The sequence below is a fragment of the Hypanus sabinus genome, chromosome 7 (genome assembly GCF_030144855.1).
Source record: "Hypanus sabinus isolate sHypSab1 chromosome 7, sHypSab1.hap1, whole genome shotgun sequence".
Lineage (NCBI taxonomy): Eukaryota > Metazoa > Chordata > Chondrichthyes > Myliobatiformes > Dasyatidae > Hypanus > Hypanus sabinus.
In genome coordinates, this window is record NC_082712.1 from 83,812,065 (window position 1) to 83,825,465 (window position 13,401).

At 51.9% G+C, this 13,401-nt stretch overlaps 1 protein-coding gene across 1 annotated transcript in view; it reads left to right on the forward strand.

Annotated features, from left to right (window-relative positions):
• The window catches only part of LOC132397491 (activated CDC42 kinase 1-like), a 44,913-nt gene that overhangs the window by 20,543 nt on the left and 10,969 nt on the right, over positions 1 to 13,401 (forward strand). Inside the window, exons 7-9 of the mRNA XM_059976321.1 lie at positions 3,024 to 3,387; positions 5,202 to 5,297; positions 7,395 to 7,505. Coding sequence (XP_059832304.1) covers positions 3,024 to 3,387; positions 5,202 to 5,297; positions 7,395 to 7,505 — 571 coding nt within the window. The remainder of the gene's footprint in view (positions 1 to 3,023; positions 3,388 to 5,201; positions 5,298 to 7,394; positions 7,506 to 13,401) is intronic.

Below are 13,401 nucleotides of genomic sequence, written 5' to 3' on the forward strand. Positions count from 1 at the left end.
CCCCAACTCTCTCCCCCAACCTCTCTCCCCCAACCTCTCTCCCCCAACCTCTCTCCCCCACTCTCTCCCCCAATCTCTCTCCCCAATCTCTCTCCCCACACTCTCTCCCCACTCTCTCTCCCCACTCTCTCTCCCCCACTCTCTCTCCCCCACTCTCTCTCCCCACACTCTCTCCCCACACTCTCTCCCCACACTCTCTCCCCACACTCTCTCCCCACTCTCTCTCCCCACTCTCTCTCCCCACTCTCTCTCCCCCACTCTCTCTCCCCACTCTCTCTCCCCACTCTCTCTCCCCACTCTCTCTCCCCAATCTCTCTCCCCAATCTCTCTCCCCAATCTCTCTCCCCAATCTCTCCCAATCTCCCCCCAATCTCTCCCCCACTCTCTCCCCCACTCTCTCCCCCACTCTCTCCCCACACTCTCCCCCACTCTCTCCCCCACTCTCTCCCCCACTCTCTCCCCCACACTCTCCCCACTCTCTCCCCAATCCCTCCCCAATCCCTCCCCAATCCCTCCCCAATCCCTCCCCAATCCCTCCCCAATCCCTCCCCAATCCCTCCCCAATCCCTCCCCAATCCCTCCCCCAATCCCTCCCCAATCTCTCCCCAATCTCTCCCCAATCTCTCCCCCAATCTCTCCCCCAATCTCTCCCCCAATCTCTCCCCCAATCTCTCCCCCAATCTCTCCCCAATCTCTCCCCCAATCTCTCACCCAATCTCTCCCCCAGTCTCTCCCCCAGTCTCTCCCCCAGTCTCTCCCCCCCAATCTCTCCCCCAATCTCTCCCCTCAATCTCTCCCCCAACCTCTCCCCCCAACCTCTCCCCCAGCCTCTCCCCCCAGCCTCTCCCCCCAACCTCTCCCCCCAACCTCTCCCCCAACCTCTCCCCCCAACCTCTCCCCCAACCTCTCCCCCAACCTCTCCCCCAACCTCTCCCCAACCTCTCCCCCAACCTCTCCCCCAACCTCTCCCCCAACCTCTCCCCCAACCTCTCCCCCAATCTCTCCCCCAATCTCTCCCCAATCTCTCCCCCAATCTCTCCCCCAATCTCTCCCCAATCTCTCCCCCAATCTCTCCCCACAATCTCTCCCCCACAATCTCTCCCCAATCCCCAATCTCTCCCCAATCCCCAATCTCTCCCCAATCCCCAATCTCTCCCCCAATCTCTCCCCAATCTCTCCACAATCTCTCCACAATCTCTCCCCAATCTCTCCCCCCAATCTCTCCCCCCAATCTCTCTCCCCCAATCTCTCTCCCCCAATCTCTCCCCCAATCTCTCCCCCAATCTCTCCCCCAATCTCTCCCCCAATCTCTCCCCAATCTCTCCCCCAATCTCTCCCCCAATCTCTCCCCCAATCTCTCCCCCACTCTCTCCCCCACTCTCTCCCCCACTCTCTCCCCCACACTCTCCCCACTCTCTCCCCAATCCCTCCCCAATCCCTCCCCAATCCCTCCCCAATCCCTCCCCAATCCCTCCCCAATCCCTCCCCAATCCCTCCCCAATCCCTCCCCAATCCCTCCCCAATCCCTCCCCAATCTCTCCCCAATCTCTCCCAATCTCTCCCCAATCTCTCCCCAATCTCTCCCCAATCTCTCCCCAATCTCTCCCCAATCTCTCCCCCAATCTCTCCCCAATCTCTCCCCCAATCTCTCCCCCAATCTCTCCCCCAATCTCTCACCCAATCTCTCACCCAATCTCTCCCCCCAGTCTCTCCCCCAGTCTCTCCCCCCAATCTCTCCCCCAATCTCTCCCCCAATCTCTCCCCCCAATCTCTCCCCCCAATCTCTCCCCCCAATCTCTCCCCCCAATCTCTCCCCCAACCTCTCCCCCCAACCTCTCCCCCAACCTCTCCCCCCAGCCTCTCCCCCCAATCTCTCCCCCCAATCTCTCCCCCCAATCTCTCCCCCCAATCTCTCCCCCAACCTCTCCCCCCAGCCTCTCCCCCCAACCTCTCCCCCCAACCTCTCCCCCAACCTCTCCCCCAACCTCTCCCCCAACCTCTCCCCCAACCTCTCCCCCCAACCTCTCCCCCCAACCTCTCTCCCCAACCTCTCCCCCATCCTCTCCCCCAACCTCTCCCCCAACCTCTCCCCCAACCTCTCCCCCCAACCTCTCCCCCCAACCTCTCCCCCAACCTCTCCCCCAACCTCTCCCCCCAACCTCTCCCCCAACCTCTCCCCAACCTCTCCCCCATCCTCTCCCCCAACCTCTCCCCCAACCTCTCCCCCAACCTCTCCCCCAACCTCTCCCCCAATCTCTCCCCCAATCTCTCCCCCAATCTCTCCCCAATCTCTCCCCCAATCTCTCCCCCAATCTCTCCCCAATCTCTCCCCCAATCTCTCCCCCAATCTCTCCCCCAATCTCTCCCCCAATCTCTCCCCCAATCTCTCCCCCAATCTCTCCCCACAATCTCTCCCCCACAATCTCTCCCCAATCCCCAATCTCTCCCCAATCCCCAATCTCTCCCCAATCCCCAATCTCTCCCCCAATCTCTCCCCAATCTCTCCCCAATCTCTCCCCCAATCTCTCCCCCCATTCTCTCCCCCCAATCTCTCTCCCCCAATCTCTCTCCCCCAATCTCTCCCCCAATCTCTCCCCCAATCTCTCCCCCAATCTCTCCCCCAATCTCTCCCCCAATCTCTCCCCCAATCTCTCCCCCAATCTCTCCACCCAATCTCTCCCCCCAATCCCTCTCCCCCAATCTCACTCCCCATCTCTCTCCCCCAATCTCTCTCTCTCTCCCAACCTGTCTCTCTCCCCAATCTCTCTCTTTCCTGCCAACCTCACCCATCACCCCATCAATGCTCCTCCTTCTCACCACCCGGCCCCATCTCTGCCTATCCTAATCTTTTCATATCAGGAGCCCACAATCACCTCAGTGACCACAATCCCACCCCTGACATGACTTCCTCATTCCCCCACACAGGCCTGTCCCGCAGCCTGGACTCAAACATCGACAGCACAGAGCACTTTTCGGACGCCAGCCCAGAGAGGATCTCTGTCCCCAGGGAGCAGCTGAAGCAGGTCAGCAAGCAGGCCGCAGCCTCCGCCGTTGCCAGGGCCCAGGGCAAAGAGCGGCGGCGGCAGGGGCCCCAAGGGGGGCCAGCGCTGGGCAGCCGAGGCCGAGGACGTGACCCCTGCTGTGGCCAATATGCGCCTCCGGCCATCCCAGCCCAGGCCCAACTGCTGGTCAGTGGCCTGGACCCAGGAGCATGAGCTGGCCGGACGCTCCCATCGCCAGGCGGAGCCAAGGAGGGAGCCGAGGAGCAGCAGGGCCATCGAGCAGACAGGTAGACCCCGCGGCGCCAGGGGCAATTATCTGGTCAGCGAGGAAGTGAGACCTGCCCAGCAGGGGTCCAAGCCCAGCCTGCAGAGCAAAGTTAGACGTGTACGTTATCACAGAGTGTTTTGCTGGGTCTCCTTGGCAGCATTGGGGTTGGTGGGAGTGGGCTGTGTTGGGGCAGCCAGGAGGCAAACTGGCTTGTTATTGTCAGATATGAGGGCAAAACTTTACATGTCTTCCGTACAGATCATTACATCACATCAGGGTGTGGAGGCTGTAGAAGGGAAAACAATAACAGAATAAAGTGTCACAGTTACAGAGAAAGGTCAGTGCAGGGAGACAATACGGTGCGAGGTCATACCAAGGGTAGATTGTGAGGTAAAGAGCCCATCTTGCCGAAGAATGGGAGATGTGCTCCCAGGACAGGTTAGATACAGAGGCATCATCGTCTTCATCATGCGCTGTGTCGTGTGACGTGGGCGACCACCGTCTTTCCTTGGCCGTGGTTGTTCTTGGCAGGTTTTTCTGCACTTGTGGTTTGCCATTGCCTTCTTCTGGGCAGTGTCTTTACAGGACGGGCGCCCCAGAGATTGTCTGTCTGGCGTCAGTGGTCACATAACCAGGAGTTGTGATCTGCACCGGCTCCTCATACAACCATCCACCACCTGCTCCCATGGCTTCACGTGACCCTAATCGGGGGCTAAGCAGGTGCTGCACCTTGCCCAAGGGTGACCCACAGGCTAGCGGAGGGAAAGAGTGCCTTACACCTCCTTCGGTAGAGACGTATCCCCATCCCGCCATCCAGCGGCTTTCGATAACATCTCCGCTCACCTTCCTGAGTTCCAGCAAGTAATGGCTCAGAGACATTAAACGTTCCTCTTACTTTAACCCTTACAGTCCTGGCATGAAGCAAGGGGTGAAAGGTTTCAGGTCATCAGTGGGGGAGAGGGCCAGGGAATGTCTGTGAAACCAGACGGGGGAGAGGGCCAGGGAATGTCTGTGAAACCAGACGGGGGAGAGGGCCAGGGAATGTCTGTGAAACCAGACGGGGGAGAGGGCCAGGGAATGTCTGTGAAACCAGATGGGGGAGAGGGCCAGGGAATGTCTGTGAAACCAGACGGGGGAGAGGGCCAGGGAATGTCTGTGAAACCAGACTGGGGAGAGGGCCAGGGAATGTCTGTGAAACCAGACGGGGGAGAGGGCCAGGGAATGTCTGTGAAACCAGACGGGGGAGAGGGCCAGGGAATGTCTGTGAAACCAGACGGGGGAGAGGGCCAGGGAATGTCTGTGAAACCAGACTGGGGAGAGGGCCAGGGAATGTCTGTGAAACCAGACGGGGGAGAGGGCCAGGGAATGTCTGTGAAACCAGACGGGGGAGAGGGCCAGGGAATGTCTGTGAAACCAGACGGGGGAGAGGGCCAGGGAATGTCTGTGAAACCAGACTGGGGAGAGGGCCAGGGAATGTCTGTGAAACCAGACGGGGGAGAGGGCCAGGGAATGTCTGTGAAACCAGACGGGGGAGAGGCCAGGGACTTGTCTGTGAAACCAGACGGGGGAGAGGCCAGAGACTGTCTGTGAAACCAGATGGTGGGGGGGAGGTGGAGTGTACAGGAAAATTTCTTGTTAGTGGATTCCTGTTTTGGGGAGATTGGGACCACGGGGTAAGACAGAACTACAGAGGAAACTTTTTCTTTGTATCATTACATCACATCAGTGTATCGGGGTAGTGCAAGGGAAGAATGACAGAATGCAGAATAGATTGTCACAGTTACAGAGAAAGTGGAGTGCAGGGAGACGACAAGGCGCAAGGGCCACAACGTGAGAGGTCGGGGACAGCTGATGCTACATGCAAGCGCACACACACACTCGCGCGTGCCCACACTTGCCTTCTGAGCGGTAACGGGGCATTTCTGTGCCAGGTCCAGGAGGCGGTGCATGGGGTCACCATAGAGGAGTGCCAGGAGGCATTGCACATCAGCCACCTCGATACACAGAAGGCCATCCAGCATCTAAAGGTGAGGGAGAGGGACAGGGTGGGGGTTGGGAGGGGCAACGGGGAGACAACAGGAGATGGGATCTGTAGAAAGGGTTTGGGAGGTATTGGGAAGATATGAGGCACAGGATTTGTAATAAGTACAAAGGGTGGGGGCATTACTGTGTCCACCAGGGTTTTATTCCCCAGAGTGCAGGAGATTGAGGGGCGACTTCAATGTGGCAGAACTGAGGTGAGGGAGCGGGCCTGTCGCCGAAATCGAGGAAGATCCGAGGTTCGATCAACTTAAGCACCGGGCCAAATTGGAAAGGTCAGGTACAGGCTGAATCGAGGTGGTGGGGCCAGGCTCCAGAGCGTATCGAAACAGAAGACGATGTTTGGACGACGATTTCGGTGTCGGCCGAATTGGAAAAGTCTGGTACAGGCCGAATCAAGACAACGGGGTTCCAGGCACCAGAGCATATCGAAGAGACTGAACACGATGTTTGGAGAACGATTTGGGCGCTGGGCCAGATTGGTAAGGTCAGGGTGTCGGGGCCTGAGACGAGGGTCAGGCCAGTTCAGCTCGCTGTGCCTCTCTGCACTGAACCACAGGTCTGTGGACGGACTCTCTTTCTGAACTTCAGTTTAGAACACTATTTCCTTATGTTTACTGTTTGCATGATTGGGATTTTTTTTCTCTCAGCACATTGGGGGTGGTGGTCTTTTTAAAAATGTTTTTGTTGGGGTGTCTTTGTTTTGTGGCTGCCTGTTAAGAGACAAATCTTATGTTTGTATAAATACTTTGATAATAAATGCACTTTTGAACTTTGAGGTACATAAGATCATGAGGAGCATGGAGAGGGGGGCTTCCACACAGTCTTTATCCTGCAGAGGGGTTATTAAAAACTAGAAAGCATGGGTTTAAGATTAGCGACCAGAAATGTAAAAGGGATATTGGGGGGCAACTTCTCCACTCGAACATCACATTACCAACATTTAAAAGCCATCCAGATAAGTACATGGATTGGAGAGGTTTAGAGGGATTTAAGCCAGACGCAGACAAGCAGGTCCACTAAATGCCAAAGGAACGCAGCAGGCCGGGCACCGCGGGAGCATGGCGGTTAGCACGACACTCGCAGTTCAATTCCAGCATCCTCCATAAGAAAGCTTGTACGGTCTCCCACAGCCCACAGACTCACAGGTTAGTTGGTTAATTGGTCATTGTAAATAGTCATTGAACATCGAACCTTACAGCACAGGAACAGGCCATTCAGCCCTCAATATTGTGCTGAACCAGCTACAAAGTAAATCAAAAACACCCAAACACTAATCCCTCCTACCTACACCATGTCCATATCCCTCCATCTTCCTCACATCCATGTGCCTGTCCAAACGTCTCTTATAAACCTCTAATGTATTTGCCTCTACCACTCTACCAGGCATCCACCCCTCTGAGTAAAAAAACTTACCCCTCATACCCCTTTGTACCTACCCCCTCTCAGGTTCAATGCATCCCCTCTGGTATTAGACATTTCTACCCTGGGAAACAGATACTCCCTGTGCCTCTCACAATAGGTGAGAACAGATGAGGGGGGAACGTAGAAAGAAACTGGGAGGTGATAGGTGGAAGAAGTAAAGGGGTGAGCAAGAGGATGGTGATGATGGAGTAAAGGGAGAAGGCGGCGAACCAGAAAGAGGTGATGGGAAAGTGTGGGTGTGTGCTGGGGGGAGGGGGGGAAGAGAAGGGTTGAGAAAGGCCTCCAGAATGATGAAAAATAACGGGAAGAGAGACGAAGAAAGCAGAGGGCATGGGTGGTTACCAAAAGATGGATAAGTCCTGAAGAAGGGTCTTGGCCCAAAATGTCGCCTGTTTATTCCATTCTGAATAAAAGAATAAAATTATTCAAGACTCTGCCTGACCTGCTGAGTTCCTCCAGAGTGTTGGATAGATAGATTTATGTTAATATGGTCGGTCTGGAGATTACAAGGAATGAGTATGAGGTGATGCTCTGCTTCTGTGTTTTGTGACTGTGACTCTGTCTATTGCCCAGCTCCAGGCTCTGTGGCAATGGTCACCAGGTGAATTCTGTATGCTTGTCTGACCCCCTGACTCCAGCGTTGCCTCAATCTCCATTAGGTCCAACAGCTCTACAACATGAGCCAGATGACCCGAGAGCAATGCCAGCAAATCCTCCACGAATTTAACTGGAGCCTGGAGAACGCCAGCCAGTTCCTGCTGAAGAGGAGAGTGAGTACCGTTGGTGGTTGGGGTGGGGGCGTGTACAGTCAGCCTTTTGGCCCATTGAGTCAAGTCTATTTTCTTGCTCCACCAAGTCAGGGCAGGTCTTTGGGTGGGTGGGTCAGTACCAAGCCCATGGGGGATTAACTCATCCCAATTTTTAGAGACATACAGTACCAAATTTTCTCAAAATGTTTATGAAATGTAGCCACAGTTGTGCCATTTTGCAGCTGCATTGGTATGTTGGGCCTGGGATAGATCCACAGAGTTATTGACACTGCGGAACTTCCTCACTCTTTCCATTTCTGATCCCTCGATGAGGGCTTGTCTTGTCCTTTCTGGAGTCCACCATCAGCTCCCTGGTCTTGCTGATTTTGAGTGCAAGGTTGTTGCTGTGACACAACTCAGCTAGCTGATATATCTTACACCTGAAAGTCCCCTCATCACCATCTGAAATTCTGCCAACAAATTTGTAGATGGCACTTGAGCTGTGACACATGCTGGTGATATTAAACCTGGTTCTGACTCACTCCGCAGGGCAGGGATTACTGAGATAACAGAACTCTCTCCAAAAGAGGGGAATGCTGGGATTCTGGATGACCTACTCAGTGAGGCAGAGGGATGCTGGGATTCTGGATGACCCACTCAGTGAGGCAGAGGGATGCTGGGATTCTGGATGACCCACTCAGTTGCCTTGTGGCAATGGGATATCAGGCTTAAGGGAATGGGCACGACAATGATCCCATGCAATGCAACAAAATACATTTCTCCATCAAATAGTCAGCCCAACTTGAAAACTTATTGCAGGCAACTGCTCTGTGCAGCACCCAGCCCAACACGGACGCACACACACACACCATCAGTTCCCAGTGTAAATGGGGAACAACGATCTTGTGCTGTTGCTGCCTTGGGAGGGTGTGATGGGACAGTGTAGAGGGAGTTTCACTCTGTGTCTGACCCTGGGAGTGTGTGATGGGACAGTGTAGAGGGAGTTTCACTCTGTGTCTGACCCTGGGAGTGTGTGATGGGGCCATGTGGAGGGAGCTTCACTCTGTGTCTGACCCTGGGAGTGTGTGATGGGACGGTGTGGAGGGAGCTTCACTCTGTGTCTGACCCTTTTTTTTTATTACAAAATCCTTTATTACAAATTTCGGTGCTATACAATATATACAAAACAGTGGCAAACACAATTACTGCACTACAAATAGACAATAGACATTACACCAGAATGTTGCCATCCCTATCCACAATGGCATTTACACCCCGCGGAGCCCAACGGTCTCGAAACTCCTCCAAGGCCGCTGTGGACTGCGCGTGTTCTTTTTCAATAGTTACCCGGGCACGAACATACCCCCTAAACATTGCCAGGCAGTCTGCCCGGGGAGATCCTCCCACCACCCGTTTCCAAGACCCACGGATGGCGGATTTCGCCAGCCCCAGGAGCAAGTTGACTAGGACATCCTCATCCCTCCATGCCCCCTTCCTTACTGGATGACCATATATAAACAGGGTGGGGCTAAAATGCAGCCAGAAGGCGAGAAGCAGCCCACGCAAATATGCAAAAAGAGGCTGCAGCCTCACACGCTCCATGTACATGTGGTACACGGTCTCCTTCAGCCCGCAGAAGTGGCATGTGGGTGGGAAGTCCATGTACAAACTGAAAAACTTATTGCAGGGCACTGACATATGCAGTACCCTCCAGCCGAGATCCCCCAGGTGCATGGGAAGAACCCCAGCGTAAAGGGACTTCCAGTGGGGACCCTCCTCACCTCTGGGTGGAAGGACCGACCGCCATGGCGAGTGTGTGATGGGACAGTGTAGAGGGAGCTTCACTCTGTGTCTGACCCCGGGAGTGTGTGATGGGACAGTGTAGAGGGAGCTTCACTCTGTGTCTGACCCTGGGAGTGTGTGATGGGACAGTGTAGAGGGAGCTTCACTCTGTGTCTGACCCATATTTTCTCTGTGCTTTTTAAAAATAATTTCCAAAAGCATGTTTGTTACAATTGCTACTACATCAAAGTACAGTAACCAAACTTCACATTCCAATGTCACTGAGTGTGCAGGAAGTGTGTACAACTGCAGCTTCTGGCAGACCACATTGAGCGTCTGAAGCTGCGATTGGATTCATACTGGAGCATCCGCAATGCTGAGAAAGTCGTGAATAGCACGTTCAGTGAGTTGGCCACACCACAGGTAAAGGCAGAAAGGGAAGGGGTGGCCACTAGACAGTGTAGCAGTAGGCAGGTAGTGCAGGAGTCCCATAAGGTCATCTCCCTCCTAAACAGATATACTGTTTTGGATACTGTTGGGGGAGATGTCTCATCAGGGGAAGGCAGCAGCAGCCGAGTTCATTGTACCATGGGTGGCTCTGCGGCACAGGAGGGAAGGAAAAGGAATGGGAAAGCTATAGTGATAGGGGATTCGATTGTAAGGGGAATAGATAGGCGGTTCTGCGGCCGCAAACGAGACTCCAGGATGGTATGTTGCCTCCCTGGTGCAAGGGTCAAGGATGTCTCTGAGCGGCTGTAGGACATTCTGGAATGGGAGGGTGAACAGCCAGTGGTCGTGGTGCACATAGGTGCCAACAATATAGGTTAAAAAAAAAATGGGATGAGGTCCTACAAGGTGAATTTAGGGAGTTAGGAGATAAACTAAAAAGTAGGACCATAAAGGTAATAATCTCTGGATTACTACCAGTGCTGTGTGCTAGTCAGAGTAGAAATAGGAAGATATTTCAGATGAATACGTGGCTTGAAAAATTGTGCAAGGGGGAGGGATTCAAATTTCTGGGGCATTGGAACCAGTTCTGGGCGAGGTGGGACCGGTATAAACAGGACGGTCTGCTCCTGGGCTGGACTGGAACCATTGTCCTAGGTTTGCTACTGCTGTTCAGGAGGCTTTAAACTAATGTGGCAGGGGGATGGGAACAAGTGCAGAGAGACAGAGGGGTGTAAAATGAGGGTTGAAGCAAAAAGTAGTAAGGTGAAAAGTAAAAGTGGCAGGCAGGCAAATCCAGGGCAAAAAGGGCCACTTTTCAACATAATTGTATAAGGGCTAAGAGTGTTGTAAAAACAAGCCTGAAGGCTTTGTGTGTCAATGCGAGAAGCATTCGTAACAAGGTGGATGAATTGAATGTGCAGATAGTAATTAATGAATATGATAAAGTTGGGATCACAGAGACATGGCTCCAGGGTGACCAAGGATGGGAGCTCAACATCCAGGGATATTCAATATTTAGGAGGGATAGACAGGAAAGAAAAGGAGGTGGGGTAGCATTGCTGGTTAGAGAGGAGATTAATGCAATAGAAAGGAAGGACATTAGCCTGGAGGATGTGGAATTGATATGGGTAGAGCTGCATAACACTAAGGGGCAGAAAACGCTGGTGGGAGTTGTGTACAGGCCACCTAACAGTAGTAGTGAGGTTGGGGATGGCATTAAACAGGAAATTAGAAATGTGTGCAATAAAGGAACAGTAGTTATAATGGGTGACTTCAATCTACATATAGATTGGGTGAACCAAATTGGTAAGGGTGCTGAGGAAGAGGATTTCTTGGAATGTATGCGGGATGGTTTTCTGAACCAACATGTCAAGGAACCAACTAGAGAGCGGGGCATTCTAGATTGGGTGTTGAGCAATGAGGAAGGGTTAGTTAGCAATCTTGTCGTGCGAGGCCCCTTGGGTAAAAGTGACCATAATATGGTGGAATTCTTCATTAAGATGGAGAGTGACATAGTTAATTCAGAAACAAAGGTTCTGAACTTAAAGAAGGGTAACTTTGAAGGTATGAGACGTGAATTAGCTAAGATAGACTGTCAAATGATACTTAAAGGGTTGACGGTGGATATGCAATGGCAAGCATTTAAAGATCGCACGGATGAACTACAACAATTGTTCATCCCAGTTTGGGAAAAGAATAAACCAGGGAAGGTAGTGCACCCGTGGCTGACAAGGGAATTTAGGGATAGTATCAAGTCCAAAGAAGAAACATATAAATTAGCAAAAGAAGCGGCACACCTGAGGACTGGGAGAAATTCAGAGACCAGCAGAGGAGGACAAAGGGCTTAATTAGGAAAGGGAAAAAAGATTATGAGAGAAAGCTGGCCGGGAACATAAAAACTGACTGTAAAAGCTTTTATAGATACGTGAAAAGAAAAAGATTGGTCAAGACAAATGTAGGTCCCTTACAGTCAGAAACAGGTGAATTGATCACAGGGAACAAAGACATGGCAGAACAATTGAATAACTACTTTGGTTCTGTTTTCACTAAGGAGGACATAAATAATCTTCTGGAAATAGTAAGGGACTGAGGGTCTAGTGAGATGGAGGAACTGAGGGAAATACATGTTAGTAGGGAAGTGGTGTTAGGTAAATTGAAGGGATTAAAGGCAGATAAATCCCCAGGGCCAGATGGTCTGCATCCCAGAGTGCTTAAGGAAGTACCCCAAGAAATAGTCGATGCATCAGAGATAATTTTTCAAAACTCCTTAGATTCTGGATTAGTTCCTGAGGATTGGAGGGTGGCTAATGCAACCCCACTTTTTAAAAAAGGAGGGAGAGAGAAACCGGGGAATTATAGACCAGTTAGACTGACATCTGTCGTGGGGAAAATGCTAGAGTCGGTTATCAAAGATGTGATAACAGCACATTTGGAAAGAGGTGAAATCATCGGACAAAGTCAGCATGGATTTGTGAAAGGAAAATCATGTCTGACGAATCTTATAGAATTTTTTGAAGATGTAACTAGTAGAGTGGATAGGGGAGACCCAGTGGATGTGGTATATTTAGATTTTCAAAAAGCTTTTGACAAGGTCCCACACAGGAGATTAGTGTGCAAACTTAAAGCACACGGTATTGGGGGTATGGTATTGATGTGGATAGAGAATTGGTTGGCAGACAGGAAGCAAAGAGTGGGAGTAAATGGGACCTCTTCAGAATGGCAGGCAGTGACTAGTGGGGTACCGCAAGGCTCAGTGCTGGGACCCTAGTTGTTTACAATATATATTAATGATTTAGACGAGGGAATTAAATGCAACATCTCCAAGTTTGCAGATGATACGAAGCTGGGCGGCGGTGTTAGCTGTGAGGAGGATGCTAAGAGGATGCAGGGTGACTTGGATAGGTTAGGTGAGTGGGCAAATTCATGGCGTATGCAATTTAATGTGGATAAATGTGAGGTTATCCTCTTTGGTTGCAAGAACAGGAAAACAGATTATTATCTGAACGATGGCCGATTAGGAAAAGGGGAGCTGCAACGAGACCTGGGTGTCATTGTACACCAGTCATTGAAGGTGGGCATGCAGGTACAGCAGGCAGTGAAAAAGGCAAATGGTATGTTGGCATTCATAGCAAAAGGATTTGAATACAGGAGCAGGGAGGTTCTACTGCAGTTGTACAAGGCCTTGGTGAGACCGCACCTAGAGTATTGTGTGCAGTTTTGGTCCCCTAATCTGAGGAAAGACATTCTTGCCATAGAGGGAGTACAGAGAAGGTTCACCAGATTGATTCCTGGGATGGCAGGACTTTCATATGAAGAAAGACTGGATCCACTAGGCTTATACTCACTGGAATTTAGAAGATTGAGAGGGGATCTTATTGAAGCGTATAAAATTCTAAAGGGATTGGACAGGCTAGATGCAGGAAGAAGGTTTCCGATGTTGGGGAAGTCCAGAACGAGAGGTCACAGTTTAAGGATAAAGGGGAAGCCTTTTAGGACCGAGATGAGGAAAAACTTCTTCACACGGAGAGTGGTGAATCTGTGGAATTCTCTGCCACAGGAAACAGTTGAGGCCGGTTCATTGGCTATATTTAAGAGGAAGTTAGATATGGCCCTTGTGGCTAAAGGGATCAGGGGTATGGAGAGAAAGCAGGTACAGGGTTCTGAGTTGGATGATCAGCCATGATCA